This window comes from Vigna unguiculata, chromosome 10, assembly GCF_004118075.2.
Source record: "Vigna unguiculata cultivar IT97K-499-35 chromosome 10, ASM411807v1, whole genome shotgun sequence".
In the NCBI taxonomy this organism is placed as follows: domain Eukaryota; kingdom Viridiplantae; phylum Streptophyta; class Magnoliopsida; order Fabales; family Fabaceae; genus Vigna; species Vigna unguiculata.
Window position 1 is genome coordinate 39834532 of NC_040288.1, and position 18709 is coordinate 39853240.

At 31.1% G+C, this 18709-nt stretch overlaps 4 protein-coding genes across 4 annotated transcripts; all 4 read left to right on the forward strand.

Moving 5' to 3' along the window:
• The first annotated feature begins 242 nt into the window (after positions 1–242).
• Positions 243–1897, forward strand: LOC114166146 (GATA transcription factor 9-like). Its single transcript, XM_028050816.1, has 2 exons — positions 243–692; positions 824–1897. The coding sequence occupies exons 1-2, from the start codon at positions 369–371 to the stop codon at positions 1541–1543; spliced, it is 1044 nt and encodes a 347-aa protein (XP_027906617.1). The 5' UTR covers positions 243–368; the 3' UTR covers positions 1544–1897.
• Positions 1898–9180: 7283 nt separating this feature from the next.
• Positions 9181–12031, forward strand: LOC114166189. Its single transcript, XM_028050872.1, has 3 exons — positions 9181–9624; positions 9736–9798; positions 11487–12031. The coding sequence occupies exons 1-3, from the start codon at positions 9469–9471 to the stop codon at positions 11664–11666; spliced, it is 399 nt and encodes a 132-aa protein (XP_027906673.1). The 5' UTR covers positions 9181–9468; the 3' UTR covers positions 11667–12031.
• Positions 12032–14189: 2158 nt separating this feature from the next.
• LOC114166187 (CASP-like protein 3A1) lies at positions 14190–16128 on the forward strand. Its single transcript, XM_028050870.1, has 3 exons — positions 14190–14711; positions 15518–15653; positions 15743–16128. Exons 1-3 carry the CDS (start codon positions 14431–14433, stop codon positions 15956–15958), a joined length of 633 nt encoding a protein of 210 aa, XP_027906671.1. The 5' UTR covers positions 14190–14430; the 3' UTR covers positions 15959–16128.
• A 151-nt stretch (positions 16129–16279) lies between these two features.
• LOC114166188 (early nodulin-like protein 1) lies at positions 16280–17261 on the forward strand. Its single transcript, XM_028050871.1, has 2 exons — positions 16280–16729; positions 16834–17261. Exons 1-2 carry the CDS (start codon positions 16480–16482, stop codon positions 17187–17189), a joined length of 606 nt encoding a protein of 201 aa, XP_027906672.1. The 5' UTR covers positions 16280–16479; the 3' UTR covers positions 17190–17261.
• The last annotated feature ends 1448 nt before the right edge of the window (positions 17262–18709 follow it).

The following is an 18709-nucleotide window of genomic DNA, read 5'->3' on the forward strand; positions in this document are numbered from 1 at the left end:
GGGAACACTTGTTTCAGAAAGTAGAAAATAAAGGGAAAGAAAATGAAAGTGGATTGATTAAACTTTACAGGACTTGGAAGTCACTTCCCTGTTCATTTTTAGTTTTTAATTATTAAAAATATTTAAATATTAAAATTGTGTGTGCATGAAAAAAGATGCTTCAATGTGTGGGAAATTACGGGGTTGCCACTCCTTTACTCATCAAAACCCCACCATCACTCCCACACCCCCTCAGACTCTCAGACACACCAAACGGATCGATCTCCTGTCAAAACGGTGCGTTCCCTCTCTTTAAAACAAACACCAACTACTCTTTCTCTTTCTCTCTCTCTCTCTCTCTGACTTTCTCCCACTAAAACACTATCTATATGGAAGCGCCGGAATACTTCGTCGGAGGCTATTTTGCCACCGGAGGAGCTGACCAATTCTCTCAGCCGGAGAAGCGCCACGCAGACCAGAAAATCGGTGAGCCTTTCGCCATTGACGACCTCCTCGACTTCTCCCACGCCGACGCCATTATGTCCGACGGTTTCTTCGACAATGTAGCCGGGAACTCCACCGACTCCTCCACCGTCACTGCTGTTGACAGCTGCAACTCCTCAATTTCCGGCAGCGACAACCGCTTCGCAGCAGCCATTGTCCCTCGCGGATACGCCGGCGATCCTCAATTCTCCGGAGAACTCTGCGTTCCGGTAAGTAATTCCCCGAGCTTGACCACGGGATGATGGAGTAAACAGATAATTGTGATAATTCGAGTTAGTTTAAATTAAATTTGTTCGTTGTTTTTGAAATTGAGTTTTCTCTTCGCGTGATTTCGTGACAGTACGATGATATGGCGGAGCTGGAATGGCTCTCGAACTTCGTCGAGGACTCGTTCTCCGCCGAGGAGGAGTTGAAAACGCTGCAGCTACTTTCCGGCGGCGCTGCGTCCACTGCCATTGGCGCGAAACCGCAGACGCCAGAGTCCTCATCCTCCACCGACACGCTGCCGCCGTTCGCTTCCGACGAAACCGCTCGAAACGCACCTTTTCTCCACACGGAGACGCCTCTCCCGGGGAAGGCGCGCAGCAAGCGCTCACGCGCAGCGCCGGGGGACTGGTCCACACGCCTGCTTCACCTAGTGGCGCCGGAGCAAGAGAGGCTGCCGCAGACGAAGGCTTCACCGGTGAAGAAGAGAGAGGGAACGAATGCGGAGTGTTCCGGAAGGAAATGCCTGCACTGCGGCGCGGAGAAGACGCCGCAGTGGCGGACGGGACCGATGGGACCGAAGACGCTGTGCAACGCGTGCGGCGTGAGGTTCAAGTCCGGGCGGCTGGTTCCAGAGTACCGGCCGGCGGCGAGCCCGACATTCGTGTCGACGAAGCATTCGAATTCGCATCGGAAGGTTTTGGAGCTGAGGCGGCAGAAGGAGATGCATCGACAGCAGCATCAGCAATTGATGAGTCAGAGTTCAATTTTCGGCGTATCCAACGGTGGAGACGAGTTCTTGATCCATCATCATCACCATCAGCACTGTGGGCCAGATTTTAGACACGTTATTTAGTCTCTTCCTTTTTAATTTTAATTTTAATTTAGGGTGCAGGTCTCGGTTTAAACTATATCGTCAGCTTCAGCACTCTCTTTCCCTTTTATCTTATCTGAAAAATTTTGTCTTATAAATTTGAATTCTTAGCTTTTTTCCCATTTTCTCTTTTTCCTTTATGGTAGATATAGTCAGAAAAGAAAAAAAAAAGCAATAGAATCATGGGAGGGGATAAAAACAGCGCTTGTAGAATCCACTATTCCCTTGTTTTCTTTTTTACCTTTTCCCCATTTAGAAAATTCATAATCAAAAATTTACTTTCATTTCAAATAAAAGTCCATGAGAAAAAAAATGGACAGAAGGATTTGCACAGTATCCGGATAGCATTTAATTGGTGTGGTCAGCGTCAAACTTCCCCATCTTTTGTTTCTATTTATTTACTGATATCTAACCATAGTAAATTAAATTTGTGTGCAATAAAAAGTGTTTTTATCGAATCAGGAATAATATAGAACAAAAAAAATAAAACGGGACAACACTTTTCCAAAGTATATATGAAACCTAGATTTCTTACAAAGCATGGGATTGGCAATAACAAAAGATGCGGTTGCTTAATTTGGTGAATTGGTAATAATGAAAGAAACAAAGTGTTGATATGTAGTGAAGTGTTGAGAAAGGGATATGTATTGGAAGAGACAAGTGTTGAGCAATGAGAAGTTGAGGGATTTTTACGGCGAAGGATGGAAAGTGGTGGGGATGATTGCATGGATTTCAGTGAAGTAATGAAAATGGAAGATTTGATTGAGGCTTAGGGGGTGTGGCCAGTTGTGCATCGTCCTGTGTACGTAGCATGTACATGGAAGTGCGTTAAAGGAAAGGGAGAAAAGGAATGAGAGAAATAATGAGAGGAACGTGGTGGGAGGCCCAAAATAATATTAATGATAATGAAAAAATGAAAAAGAAGAAATGGGTTGAGCACAGTCATGTGAGTTGAGTTGTGAGGAATTGTTAAATAAACAAAGAATTAGGTACACATTGAGGACTGATATAACTGTCCACCCAATTCTAGACATTTCCCCTTCCCATGGGCTCCACTCTCTTATTATCCCCACTCATACTATTCACGCCTCAATTTTCTCATTTTCACCGTCTCTTTTATCTAACAAAAATTATAATATAATTCTCATTTTTTAACTTACATACTTTATTTTTTATGCAGTTCAGTAGTATAAGTCAGATAGTAATACTTTATCTTTTATGCAGTTCAGTAGTATAAGTCACATAGTATATATTAATCAATAATTTATATTAAATTACATTAGAAAATAAAAGATAAGAGTCAAAAAAATAAGAGTAAAAAAATAGTAATCATAATATTATTATCTTTTATCTAATTCAAGACTTATAAACATGATTTGATCGGGAAAGAGGAAAAAGAATTCTAACTTCAATTTCATAAAGTGTTATAAGTTTGATTTAATGATAAGACAATAATATTTTAACAACCAAATTTTGACGACTTTTCTTTATGATCTAAAATGATATTTTCTAAGTAGTTTTGGAATACAAGAAGATGCAAAAATGAAAAATCACTTAGAATATCAAATTCAGCTTTTCTATTAGTTTTATTGGTGTTGTTTTATGCTATATTTTTACTGATGTTGGTATTTTAATTTTTTAATATATTTTAAAACATCAAAATAAGTGTTCATGAATGTATTTTAAAGACACAGTAGAAGGTTAATACAGAAAAAATACAACAAGAATCCAAATTTTACAAACTCATATCGTAAGAAAAGTTGTCAAAATTTAATTATTAATTTTTTTTCTTTATAATGTTAGTAATATAATACTAAAAATTAATATTTGTCGATAAAAATAATCTTATTAGCTTCTCTCGATCAATGCATTCTTCTTGTTTATTATAAGTATGAAAATCTTCCATAGAAACTAACTAATCATGAATTCCTTTATGAGAAGCATTATGTGTGTTACAAAAATATAAGAGATATGAGATATGAGAAGTAATTATGCTATATTGATCGATGTATATGGTAGTCACTTTCTTACTTCTCCTTTAAAATTGTAAGACTTACGAGAATATGGAAAACAATTTTTATACTGCAATCACATTCATTATTACTGTGCTTTTAGCCGGTAATGAAAAGATCTATGGATTAAGCTAGAAAAAGAAAATTTATAGGTTAAAATATAAATCAAAATAACTTATTAATGTAATATAAACTTAATTAAGTTTCAAATTTTTTATAGAATTAAATATTTTTAATTGAATTTTTATATAAAAAAAGTTCTATTTAATACCTAAGACTTTTGTATTTTTCAATTGAATATCTTACATTAAAATGTTTTGCTATTTTTAATTAAGGTAATGTAGTTGCTATTTTGTATTGTTGTTACTTACATGTCTTTATGTGAAAAAATAAAATTAACTTAATTAAAATTTAATTTTATTATAAATTTCATTATTTTCAATCGAGTTAGTACTATAAATTTCATTCTATTGTGTTTAAAATATTTTTAGAGTATTTGACATCAATTATTGGGATGCTATAACGGTTTACTTTTATTTTTCTTCCAATATTTAATTTATAAAGTAAAATAATTTCATTTTTCATAAAGTTAATTAAAATTTTAGGACTCCAATTGTTTCATTATTTAAGAATATTCTATTGAAGACAATAAATATGTCACTTAATAAATATTAAATTAAAAATACTTAAATTTATAAATTGATTTTTGATAAGGAAATATGAAAGCAATGACAATATACATACAAAGTAAAAATAATAACACCGATTAATATCAAAATCTAAAAACTCAATTACTAGATATAAAAAATTTAAATAATCAATAAAATATATATATTTTAAAATAACTTAATTAAATGTATTAAAATTACATGATGTTTTAGACTAGCTTATTATTGGGTACAAGAGGTTTAAATGTGGTGGGTAGAAGACAAAAGTTTACAATTTTCTTATACTATTCCTCATCAAAAGAGTTTTCCTTTGAAAAAAGAAAAAGGGGAATTAAAGGGAGATCTTTTCATAAAATGAAATGCATATAAATATATATAAATATTTCTTCAGCTTTTCAGAAAGTGACGATATTTTGAAGAAAGAGTACACAGAAAGTACAGTGTATGTACACATTGATGCGTAGCCAATGTCGGTATCACATAACAATACTAATATATTCCAAACATTTAGCTTACAATCAATGACCTTTTCTTTCTTTTATCATATCTTTCATCTCATACTCACAAATTAATACTCTTTTTACATACCAAAGTGTATTTGTTTACGATGAATACTACTAATTTATATAGTTTAGTTGTGAGACTTCCAACACATCATTTCACGTCGAGGTATATTTATCTTTAAGTTCTAACCTGATTTTGATACTATCCACAAAACCGGCTTGTAAGGTGAGGATTGCACCCACTTATATATTGTGAATTGGCCTTATCTCTAATCGATGTGAGACTTCCAACAATAGGTTCAACAAATAACAAATTATGTTACAATGTTTAATTGAATTTGATATCATCTTAAAAAATGTACTTTAAATCTAACTTAACTTTACAAAATCAGCTTGTAAGATATAATTTGCATCTTCTTATATACAGTAAACTTGTATGATCTCTGGTTGATATAGGATGTGGAACAAAAGTTGAGTGTGGAATTAAGTTTAAGTTGAAATTGTAAGAGTGTGATGATGATGGTTAATAAGAGAGAGAGAGAGAATAGAAGCATGTGGGTGATGAAACAAAGCACATGGTGTATGTGACGTGTGTGAGTGTTACTTTGTGGTTCTGTTGGTGTTGGCATTATAGAATGATGAATAATATATCCAAAAAATGGAGGAAATGGCATGGCTTTGCTGCATGCATGGTCCTTTGTGAAGGGATCTTTTCATGTGTGTGTGTAAAGAAGATGATGGATGTTGATAATGGGTTCTTTGTTCTTGTCCCCACTCCCCTTTTGCCTCCTTAAATTATTGCTATCTTAGTTACCTCTTTTGGTAAATTTTCAATCCACCAAAGGGAGAAGAACCTTGGACAACTTCACACATGGAACCAAGTAACTACATTGTTTATTTAGATATCTCCTAGGATTTCACACTTCCTTGCTCTTCATTTACCCTACAATTTTATCATTTTGCATTCTTCCACTCACCAATGCTAATGCAACCATAATATATATGTATAAAAGATAGATAGATTTTTATATAAATTATTAAAATATATGTAATTTAAGGTTGATGTGTTTTGGAGAAGGATTTGAAGTTGTTATATATAGGAGAAGAGAAGGGTTTATATGTATATAGGATGATTGCCGAGTCATTGTCGTTAGGTGATAAACAAAGCTAAGAAGCAACATTATGGCTTCCTGGAAAAGTTGTGTGCTATACATATATATTAGGCTTTCAATGTTTCTTCCAAAACAATATCAATATATAACACCAACTTTCTTACCACTTTTTATGTATTTAATTGTTATTTCATGTTGTTGTATAAATTTATATAATTATAGTTTTCTTTTAATAACATTATATTTTGATTGTAATTTTTATTTTTTATAAAAATATTGAATTAATATTTAAAATAATAAAAAGTAATATAAACATACATACAAGTATATTCATTCTCCAAGATAAAAAAGAAAAAAAGATAAAATTTTTACCGTATGACATAAAGATGAGAATAAAGATAAATGATAGAAATAAAATAATTATATTCGTACCACCCTCATTATTCCTATTTATAAGGTTGTCTCACGTGGCATTAGGGAAGTGGACACTACTAATATCAATTATTTCAAGCTCATTCTCACCTCTACTATAATAACTCAACTCTAGATAACATATACAATTGAGAACTATTTTCAAACTAATATTTACTTTATTTGAGTAATTTAAAAGTCGTATATAACTAAATTAAACCACAACTTTCCATAGCAAAAAAGGAAAAAAAAAAAAAACTACTAAAGAATGTTTCATGAAAGAGTAGTAGTGGCATTATAATATGAAAGACGAGTAGGTCAAAATAAAGGTTCCCTTCTTCACGTGCATGCATAGGATTTTCTATTCCATTTGTGTGACTTTGCTAACTGGCGAACTTTATTATAATATCAACTTCACACAAATCGAACTTACACTATGCGTGATCAGTGCCGTATATTGCAAAACTATATATATAATAACACTTTTCTCTATCTACTATCATACATTTCCAAATCAAAATATCAAAACATCAATCTTTTCATCACTCTGCTTCCAAAATCATAGTCTTACTCCCACAATCAAGACTTGGTCCAAATCTCTATCATCAAAATCATCCTACACCAATCTTTGGGCCATGCCTAACTATTTAACATAATTTTCACTCTTTCACATTCTTTACGGTGAAGTTATGAAACCTAGTGTGTGTTTGGTCTAGCTTAATCAATTTCATCAACAAAGAAGCTAATATTATACGTGATTTCTAAATTAATTTTAAAACAAAACATATATTGATTTGTTGAAAATTCAAGTGTGAGTCTAAGTCTTACATTGAATATAAATGAGGAAGTTGAGTACTATATAAGGATGAAGACTCATAAATCCGATGCCTTAAAGTTTTAGGTTGAAAGTGGTATCAATATCTTATGTGGTTGGACTTGGGTCTCATTGATATTGTATCCCCAGTTAACCTCTTCCTCTTTAAACCTAACATATGTTGGAAAATAAATTCTCCATCAATGTGACACGAAACTATACACACTCCTAGGACACTCAACTAAATATCAATCTCTTATAAGAAAAAGAAAATGAATCATATTTTTAGTTCATAAACTTTAACCGAAATCACATCTCGTCCTTGTTACTAATTTTTTTACCAATGTCATTTTCATATTTTATAAATGAATGTATAATGTATTGAGAATTAAATTTTAAACCTAATTCAATCTCATAGAATCGGTTTATAAGATAAGATTTATATCCATATATATACTACAAATTCGTCTTATTTATAATCAATGTGAGAATTTTGATATAACATATTCACCGATGACACAAAACAATTTATAATATGACAAAGGGTGTTGTATTATGTATTAAAATTGATAATCACGTGGATGTTCGATTTTAATTAACTGTGCAACCATAAACTGTTTAATTAATGTTATTGAATATTTAAGACGTAATACATTCGTTCATGTGAAATAAAATCGGTACAAAGTTTATCAGAGAAATTAAATATAATTTTAGTTGAAAGTTTAGGAGGTAAAAGCATATCTAATCCTATTTGTCCAATTAAATATAATTATAAAAAGGTATAAATACACATTTGGTACCCAAACTTTTTCGGAAAGTTCAATGTGGTATCCAAACTTTAGGAATGTTCAATTTGGTACCCCAATCTTCTAAAGAGGTTCAATTTGGTCATCTCCGTTAAGTTGGAGTTAACACCGTGTCCGTACAGGACACGTGTCAAGCCATGAAATTTTTATTTTTTTTTAATTTTTTTTTCAAAAAATTTAAAAAAACTATCACGTGTCAGTTTATCATCGTGCCACGTGACAGCTTACAAGCATGACACGTGGCAGTGTAATAGTTGTTTTCAATTTACTACCCCAATTTAAATTTTTGGTTTAATTTAGTACCCCAATTTTTTAAAATCATTAAATTTTGTCATCTTCCATTTGAGACCAAATTAGTAAATAAGCTTAATTACAACCTATATATACATGTTACAATAAATTTTTCTAATATATATACATCAAATCATTTCAAATAAATACTTAAATTATTTTATTTTTTTCATTTTAAACTTTGTAATTTTTTATACATGAAATTTTTTACACTTGTAAAAAATAAAATAATTTGAATATTTAGGTGTAGTGATTTGATGTATAAATTCAAAACAATTATTTTAACATGTTTATATAAATTATAATTAAGCTTATTTACTAATTTGGTCTCAAATAGGAAAGGACGAAATTGGATCATTTTAAAACATTTGGGTACTAAATTGAACAAAAAATTTAAATTGGGGTACTAAATTGAAAACAATTATTACACTGCCACGTGTCATGCTTGTAAGCTGCCACGTGGCACGATGATAAACTGACACGTGGCAGTTTTTTAAATTTTTTGAAAAAAAAATTAATTTTTCTGAAAAAAAAATTAAAAAAAAAAAGAAATTTCATGGCTTGACACGTGTCCTGTACGGACACGGTGTTAATTCCAACTTAACGGAGAGGACCAAATTGAACCTCTTTAGAAAATTGGGGTACCAAATTGAACATTCCTAAAGTTCGGGTACCACATTAAATTTTCCGAAAAAGTTTGGGTACCAAACGTGTATTTATACCTTATAAAAACAAGTCCAATTTGTTTTCTTCAATAGTGCAACTTTTGATAAGCCCAATGGTGCATCTTTTACTATGTATTTTATATATGATGGAGAATTCATTAAACCTCATGAGTAGTCTAATCAAATGGAATAAGCAGCTTGTGACTACAGTTTTGTTTCTTCAAATAATATGTAATGAACAGAGAAAGTGACATACCTGGCAAAAAAAAAAACCTATAAATCACCAAATCTCAAGAAAAGTGAGGATCAAAAGTGTGAGGTGCATGTGAACCCTTTTCCCTTTGCTTCTTTTTCTGCAGCCAATGTCAACGTTAGACTCTGTAAACAGAGAACTTGACTGAAAAAAATGATTGATAAGAGCATTGCAGTCACAAGTAATAAAGAAGGTGTAACTTTGTTCTCAACTGAACCACGGGATTTGGAAAATGTTCTCCTCAATATTGGCCACAAACTCCTTCACATGACACAAAGACCCCGTGAATGTGTTCAAAAATATCATGCTTCTCATTGGTTATATATCGCTTAACCAATCAACAACCTAAGTTAACACACATTACTTCAGCTGATGGAATGCAATTGCTATTGCTACTCATCAAATTTTTCACAGTGGAGAACACATCTTGCATCAGCTTTTCTTCATTCAGGACTTATGGCAAACACCTGTTGCCCCATTGAGCTGGAACCTAGAACACTCAATCAAGTGCAGCTCACACAAGCCAGGGTACATATATACACATATACATATACATATACAAATACATATACATATATATATATATATATATATATATTTACATTTACATACCCTATCAATGGTTGCTGATTTTTGCAGGAAGTAGCTGCAGAGGTAGTTCAGAAGTTGGAACCATGTGACGCATCAGCTCTATTCATTGAGGTATGATTTCCTAACCTAAGTCATTTTTGGATGATAAATATATAAACATTTTATTTTGTTGTGTTAATAAGAAGATTTTAAATTCATCAACCTGCACAATCTTCAAGTTATGAAGGAAAAGATCAGAGTTTCAGAGAGTTTACCTCAACAGTACCACTTCTTCTTTCATCATAACAGAATACAGAAACAATGGCTTTAAGCATGCAATTACTCTGTGCCTTGCCCCTTATGATTCATTCAATCATATGCATGTGTTTATTCTATTTTCTACTGTTTTTTGTTTTAAAATTTCATCGTAAGTATAAAATTATTGAGGTGTATGAAGTTCTATAAATGGTTACTACGGAAACACCTCCCAATTAATGTTCTTCTATTTAATACACACATTTCTGATAAATACATGAACATTAACTGTTCATCTGTTCTTCACATCATTAATAAATACAAATAAAGTTGTTGCCCTGTTGCAACATATGAAAAACATTAAATATATTTACTTTTTCTGAAAAAACCATTTATTATTACTTAACATATTAATCTTCCATTAAATAGATTATAAGTTTTACAAGTCTTTAGTGTTTGTCTCATTTGAGGTTTTTCTTTTTTTTCTTTTCTAAATCTTATTAGTTTTTCTTTCTTTCAAAAAAAAAAATTATATTCTAACAACCAAATTTTTGACAAAAATTAAGATATTTACATTATCTGTGTTAATTTGATATTACAATTTAGGATAATAATATTTTGATTACTAAATTTTGACAACTTTCTTTTATAATACGAGGTGTTATCTTCTAAATAGTTTTTAAATATTAAAAATAAGAAAAAAAAATAAAAAATCACTTAAAAATAACACCTAAAATGTAAAAGAAAGATGTTAAAATTTATTAATCAAAAAATTATTTTCCTACAATTTATTTTCTCAAAATCCACATTGATCAAAGAGCTATAGGAAAGATGTCACATTGTAAAAGTTGTTGTCTAAAATTTTGTTCTTAAAATATCATTTTCATCTCAATGATTTAAGAAAAGAAAAATTACCTCTCGACAAAAAACACTTTTGACAAATTTAACAAAATTTTTAAAAATAAAATTAAAACAGATTAAATTTTTATTTTTTAATTAAAATAAAATAATAAAATAATGTTTTTTACGTGAAGAAGAAACTTTGTCAAAAACTTTGTTAATCTATAATAACTCTTTAACAAATTTGATAAATTTTAGGTAATAATAACATGAACTTACAATTTTAAGGATTTTCTCTAATAAAAATTTTTCATATACATTGTCTTTTTGGGTTAAATATGTTTTTTGTTCCTGTGAATTTTGAAATTAGTCTATTTTAAAATTTTAGATCAATTTAGTCTTTCATTTTTCGAAATATGTGTATTTAATCATTTTAATCAAATTTTGTTAGGTTTATTTGATGTTTTGTACGCATTTGAGGATTGTGTTTAGTTGTTTATACTGTTTGACACTTTTTTTTTCTTTAATGTTAAGTTAAATATTATTATGAAACGCGCTTGAAATTTCAAATAAACTTAACAAAATTTGATTAAAATGACTAAATTTACGTATTTTGAAAGATGAAAGATTAAATTGATCCAAAATTTTGAAATAGACCAATTTTAAAATTTCCTGAATGGGATGTAATGGATATTTAACTCTCTTTTTTTTTTTGTTTAATGAAGGGGCTGATGCATCCAATACAGAAAGTGATGCAAATGGAAGAAAATGAAAACCTAGCTGAGAAGCTTGCAGATTGCATGAAGAAAGCTGAGTCTGTCACTGATAACAACAAAGCTTGCCATTGCCAATGCTCCTGTGCCACTGAAAACTCATTCAAAGAGCCACTTTCTGCACCCTTTTGATTTAAGCTTTAATTACATTACATCCTAGTACTAAATTTGTTTCCTTTTTTTCTTCTTCTCATGCTACTCATGTCGATGCAAATGCTGCTACTGGTTGCTAATAAAATCCATGGTTCAGACAAGTATACAACATTGTTCTGAATGCACCATCAAATTCATGTTTCGTTTCATGTAAAATGGAACCAACTCCATCAATATGCAATATACTAAAGTGACTTCAAAGAAAAGAACACCCCAAAATCCAGAAAAATCTGTCATTTGTATCTCATGTGTTCTGATAAGGTGTTTCATTGAGATCTGGACTTTGTTTAGGCCCTTTTGGGTTCTTTGTTTTGTTTCAGTGATGACCAAAAATACAACCTTTGAGAACACATGATTGATAATCTATATCTTATCTACAAAACATAAACTGAAGAATCTTAGAATGTTTGCTTAAGATATCTTCTGGTGTTAACAAGTGCTATAAAATTGAACTAATATAGAAAGGTTTCTTTTTTTTTTTCTTTGTCCAATATTTTTGAAATTTTAGTAAAATATGATTTAGAATCATTAATATAAGTATTGTTCTGCATTGGAATTTGTGTAATGATCATCAATCTCACCTTACTAAATGTAAAATTATATCAAGTCATGTGTTTATGTTTCTCTTCTAAATTGAAATTACTTACATTAATTTGGTTCTTTTGTATTTAGGGGTTCTTTTAAATTCAAATTTGTAAAAATTGGTCCGTTGAATTTTTATTTGCAAAATAGAGTTAAGTCGTCGTGGTGGAGGACGACATTAAAGGTGAAGTCGTCCTCCACCGTGCCGATTTCTTTTTTCTTTTTTCCAAAAAGTGAAATCGTGCTCTCAGAAGCCGGTTTCCATTTATTTTAAAAGTGAAGTCGTCTTTGGGCCTGATGACTTCACTTTTTGGTTTTTTTTTTGTTTTTTTTCTTTTTACATTCAGTTTTATATATATATATATATATATATATATTTTAATTATATATTATTTAGTTTTTTTTAAATATTTGTTTAGAGTAGAGAAACAAAGTGACATCCTCCTTTCATTCAGTGGCGATTTTTTTGCCAGTTTCTTCCGATTTGGTCAAAACGTTCTCTACTTCTTCGTTTGATTTTACAAATTTAGTGTTTTATTAAATGATACTTGATAGTTAGTAGACTAACTAAACCACAAATAAAATAAACCTAAACAAATTAAATATTCAAATATAATTATCGAAGGATTTTCTTAATATGTTTTAATTTGTATCATTTTATCTTTTTAATTTTGTATTAAGATTTAACGATCAAGTATTTTAGAATTTTTTAAAACTATTTTTTATATTTTTACTGTAGACAAATATTTTAAAAAAACTAAATAATATATATTTAAAAAATATACATAAAGCTAAACGTTAAAAAAAAAAAACAAAAAGTGAAGTCGTCATGCTCAAGAATAACTTTACTTTTAAAGTGAATGAAAACCGGCTTCTCAGAGCACGGTTTCATTTTTTAGAATAAAGAAAAGGAAACCGGCATGGTGGAGGACGACTTCACCTCTAATGTCATCCTCCACCACGACGACTTGACCCTATTTTACAAAAAAAAATATTCAAAAGACCTATTTTTACAAATTTGAATTTAAAAGAACCCCTAAATACAAAAGAGCCCGTTAAGTTGCATTTTTTTCTACATGAAACATAGATTTGAGACTTCAAATATTAAACTAAAATACACAATTAAATAGGGAGATGACAAATCTCATCCACACCTTTTCAAATTAGCATGCAAATAATTAATTTCATTCAAATTTAAAATACTCAATTTTTGATAGGTTCATGTTTTAACTTTTCTTTTTCGCACATACATAAAATCAAATTCAAGATTTAAAAAACTAAAATAATCAAGATGGTAGATAAATAATATGCTAATTATCTGAACCATAGCAAAATGTAGTGTCTGATAAAATAAACCCAGGTTTATTTTAAATTCCAATCTTACTATACTGCACATGAATCAATACATAGTTGAAAATAACAACTTAAAAATAATACATAATTTTACTATTTCAATGAAATCATTATAAATTTAAAAACATCATTTACAGTCTACCTTTTCAAAAAAATACTCCTTCGAAAAAAATAGATATAAAATTGTGGTTTTATATAAGGTAAAGGCTCAAAATTATAAAATAGAAATAAATTATAAATATCCTGAATATTTTTTTGTAATATTTTAAACGTTTGTAATTTATACAATATTCTTTTAACAAGTAAAACACTAATATAAGATATTAATGCAAAAAGTAAATATGAATAACAATATACTTCTCTTATTCATTTTTAATAACAGTAAACTTTTAAAAAATTCTTCAATCTAACGAAAACTTTCTTTCTCATGTTTATTTTATTTCAAACAAAAGAGGACTGTGAATAAAAAATAAAATAAAATAAAAACAAAAGAAAGGGTTATGTCATTCCTCATTCATATTATATTATCTATTAAGTATAATATATTAGTAGAAATCATAAGAAAAAACCCATTGCAGCAACACACAAAATTTGCTCATTCTCTCTCTCTTCATGAATCTCTCTTTTCTGCATCCATTTTAACTTACCTTCACAACCAAAGCTCATTCATTCACACTGCCCCACCTATCTAAACACTGCACAATTACAATCATTGATCAGGGTCTGTGTTAAAAGGCACCATTTTCTCTTTTTCTGGAAGAAGACAAAAACAGAGCACAACAGGGGAAAACAGAGCAAAAGGTGAAATATGGTGAGTGAGCAAAGAATAGCAGAGGAGACCCTTCAGGAGTCCAAGGTGGCTGCTTTGGAGACCAGTGGCACAATGAGCGGACCCCTCGTCGGAGCCGCCACCAGGACCCGCCGCCGCCGGAGGGTGGAGGCTATGCAACTGGTTCTGAGAGGGTTGTGCATGGCTTCCTCTGTTGCTTCAATCTCACTCATGGTCACTGCTAAGGAATCCAGTTCTGTCACTATTTATGGCTTTCAATTACCTCTTCACTCCAAGTGGTCTTTCTCTGAGTCATACGAGTGAGCTTCTTCCATTTTTTTTTCTTCTGTCAATGCTTCTGTGATATCTCTCTGTATATTCAACCCTTGTATTCTGTTTTGTTAATTCAAGTATTGCTACTGTGTATGCTTCTTTCTTTTTACTTTTCTTGATGTGTGGTTCATGAAAAACAGGCTTTTTTTTTTTTTTGGTTTTTGGAATTACTTTTACGCTATTTTTCTGGAGAGAGAAGTAAAAAACAGTGCAAAGTGTGTTTCTGAACTACCTATAGAGTGTAAGAACCAGCTTGTTTTCACAAGTGTTGAATTTAGATTAGGATCATATTTGGATGAAACCAAAGATACCATTAATGAATGCATCAAATTCGTATTATAAACTTTTGCTTCATTTTCTATGTCATAGTTGTTGAGAGTTTGGTTTTCAAAATTTATTTTATTGGTTGGTATGAGTATTCTTTTATTGCCAGCAAAAGAACTGTCTTGAAACTGTGGCTTGCGGACAAAATTGACTGCAAAAAGTGGGACCTTGGTGGGGTTTGATTGTGAAGTCAGAATATCATAATTCATGACATTTGAATGAACAGTAATAGACCCGTGATCGAATTTCTTCTCTTTTTTTTCTATATTTTAATCTTTCTTTTGCATTTTTTTTGTTCTGTGTTTGTTTGTCCCTTTGCCTACAGTAATGATGGTGTATGATCTTGGTTTCCTATTTTGAATCTGTGACATAGTGGTGTACAACTTGAAGTTGAAATGCATAACTTTTTTTGGAGTATTACAAAAACATGTCATAAACAGATATCTTGTTGTGAAACTGTGATGAACAGATATCTTGTTGGGGTTTCTGCTGCTGTTGCAGCTCATTCCTTGCTTCAACTACTCATTGGCATGTCCAGATTTCTTAAGAATTCTTCTGTGATTCCTTCCAGAAATCATGCATGGCTTATTTTTGCTGGGGATCAGGTATATGTACCTCTGCATATTTTTAATGTTTCTCATGTGATCAAAATCAATTCATAAACATAAAATTTGACATAATGATAAAATTGCAGGTATTTGCATATGCATTGATGAGTGCTGGATCTGCTGCATCTGGGGTGACGAATCTGAATCGCACAGGAATTAGGCACACGGCTCTGCCAAATTTTTGCAAGCCTCTGCACAAGTTTTGTGACCATGTTGGCATCTCCATAGCCTTCACTTTCACAAGCTGTTTTCTGCTCGCTGCATCTGCTGTTCAAGACGTAATATGGCTCTCCCAACACTGAAAATTTTCTTCTTCTCACTCTCAAACTCTGTCATCAGTGTTCGTGTTCATGATTTCTAGTATGCTATGAAGACACTGTATCGTCTTTATCACTCACTTATGTGATTGAATTACATGTCAATACGATTGTAATAGACAATGCTGGGTATCAAATCAGTTTTCTTTCCCAAAGGAGTCGGATAATCTTGTAACTTTGACAGACTGATTTTAAAATTAAAATTGGATAATCGAGTTTGAGCTGTTAAAAACTCACATCAGCAACATAGCTAGAGCTTCGAACCTAATCTAATCTACATTCTGAATTTAGGATTAACTAAATATCGGACGCGTATAAAAGTTTAATAAATTACATAAAAGAAAATTATTCATAATTTATATAAGAATTCCAACACATTCTGTAATTCCAACATAAACTCCTCAACACTTCACGCACGTTGTTGCCAACACTTCAAATAAAAACTGCTGAATAACCGTCACCTTGTCCCACGTAAAGCACAACTTGTCCATGCATGTATATAATAAATGTTGCATTTGGTTACAACCATTGATTCTTGCATTTCAGAGTGGGAAACTAAGATGAACTCAAACATGGCTTCCCTTTTGAGCGTGCTCTGTGTTGTGTTGGCTGTGATGAATGGCGCAGCCAAAATAGCTGCTGCTAGGGAATTCAAAGTGGGTGGTGACTCGGGTTGGCATGAACCTGCGCGCAACGACACTGCATTTTACAATCAATGGGCTTCAACCAACAGGTTTCAAGTTGGTGACTCGTTAGGTAACATTTCTGAAACCATTCATTTGTTTATACGATAATGTTCAAAGCGAAAACTTAGTCTAAAAGAAACTGCTACATTGTGTAACTGTTGTCGTGTTGTGCAGTTTTTGAGTACCAGAATGACTCGGTTTTGAATGTGGAGAGATGGGAATATTTTCACTGTGATTCGAACAACCCCATCAGTGCTTTTGATGATGGGAACACCACAGTGATTCTCGACAGCCCTGGGGTGTTCTACTTCATCAGTGGAACAGAAGATCAATGCCAGAAAGGGGAGAGATTGATGGTGGAAGTGATGTCACCACGCTCAGTTCTAAAGTCTCCACCCTCCAATGCTTCGGTTCCTGCACAAGCTTTCTCACCATTGCCTCTTTCTCATCATAGTCATGGCTCAAGCGTTTCTGGTTCCATGCTCAGTTTTTGCTTCTGTTTTCTTTTTCTGCTCACTGTGTTTAACTAGCTTTTTTCTTTAGAGTCTGATTAGTTTATGTCTTAGGATTATAGCATTTGAACCAAAATGGCTTTGATTTTACGATACTGTGTTATGGATTTTGTGCTGTATTTGGCTTGACTTTGTTTTCATTAGTTCTTGCACTTTTGTGTTGTGTCAGTTTTATGAGTTGACATATATGTCATAGGTTTTGAGTCCCCACACTAGAATCGCCATCGTAACGCAAACACTTTTTGTGACTTTCACATTCGTTCGTGGCCCAAAGCAGAAAATGGCTGAATTTTGGGCTCTGTCGAAACACAAAACACAAGTCTTTAATCATAACTGTAGCAAAGGTTCAAACAGGTTGAAGGCGATTTTGTTTTTGTATACATTGTTCCTCTTTCTCAAGGAGGGTTCTGAATTCTGTTCTTGAACTTTGTTTTTTTTTTTTCGTAAAATCGGAGATTTTTTACTGAGCATTGAAATACACCGTTAACATTTTAAATAATTTTTTAATATAATAAAACGTCAAATTAATAAATATATTATTTTAAAAATAGTGGTTTTTTTTAGAGATTTTGGATAGTTTCTTATTTTTTATTCTCCATTATTATTTATTATAAAGAAAATCCAATTCCAGTATATTAAAATTTAATATCTGATATAAATTAAGCGAGCCTACAGACAAAAAAAAATGAAACTATTTGAAACTACACACACTTAATCAGCTTCCTTTGTTATGGCTATCAAAAAAACCCAACAAAAATGTTGTCTGATTATAATAATTGAGGCATGTTTCTAGATGTGAAGGATTGATTAATCATTCATTAATAGTTAAAATTAGTTTTATAATCTCTCAGTGCCAACTAATATATATAAAAAATATAAATAAAATGAAATAAACTTCTATTAAAGACTATCTTAATCTATATATAAGCTAATTTAAAAAAAATTAACAGAAATTAATTTTTAACTCATGAAAGAAAAACCTTTTACTTTTTTCTTATTTTCATATTGTGTAACTGCCTACTAAGGAACCTTTACATTAAATTAATTATAGGGTCTTGATTTAAACAGTTAATTAAGACAAATACTATTCTTTGATTAATTTTAAAACAGCTGGTTTTGTTCCTTGTCATTGTGTTTATGTTGTTTGGTATTAAAATCCTAGAGCATTTAACATGCTTCCATTTGGTCGTTTTCTTTACAATAAAAAATTGTTAAATTAAGACAAAAGCGTCAATAAATTCAATGTAGAACAATGACATCACGTTGATTTTAAGATTCCATTGCTTTATGAAGTTGCCTTACTTTTCTAGATCGCAATCTAAGTAGAATATCTCCTCTTAAAAGGACAATTTTTAGTTTAAATTATACATTATTACTGTACAATTTTATATCCAAAATATTAATTCGAGAATAATTAATATTATCTTTTCAAAAATCACACAGACACACACAAACAATATATATATATATATATATATATATATATATAACTTTTTAAAGTTATTTAATAAATATTAAAATATTATATATTAGAAATA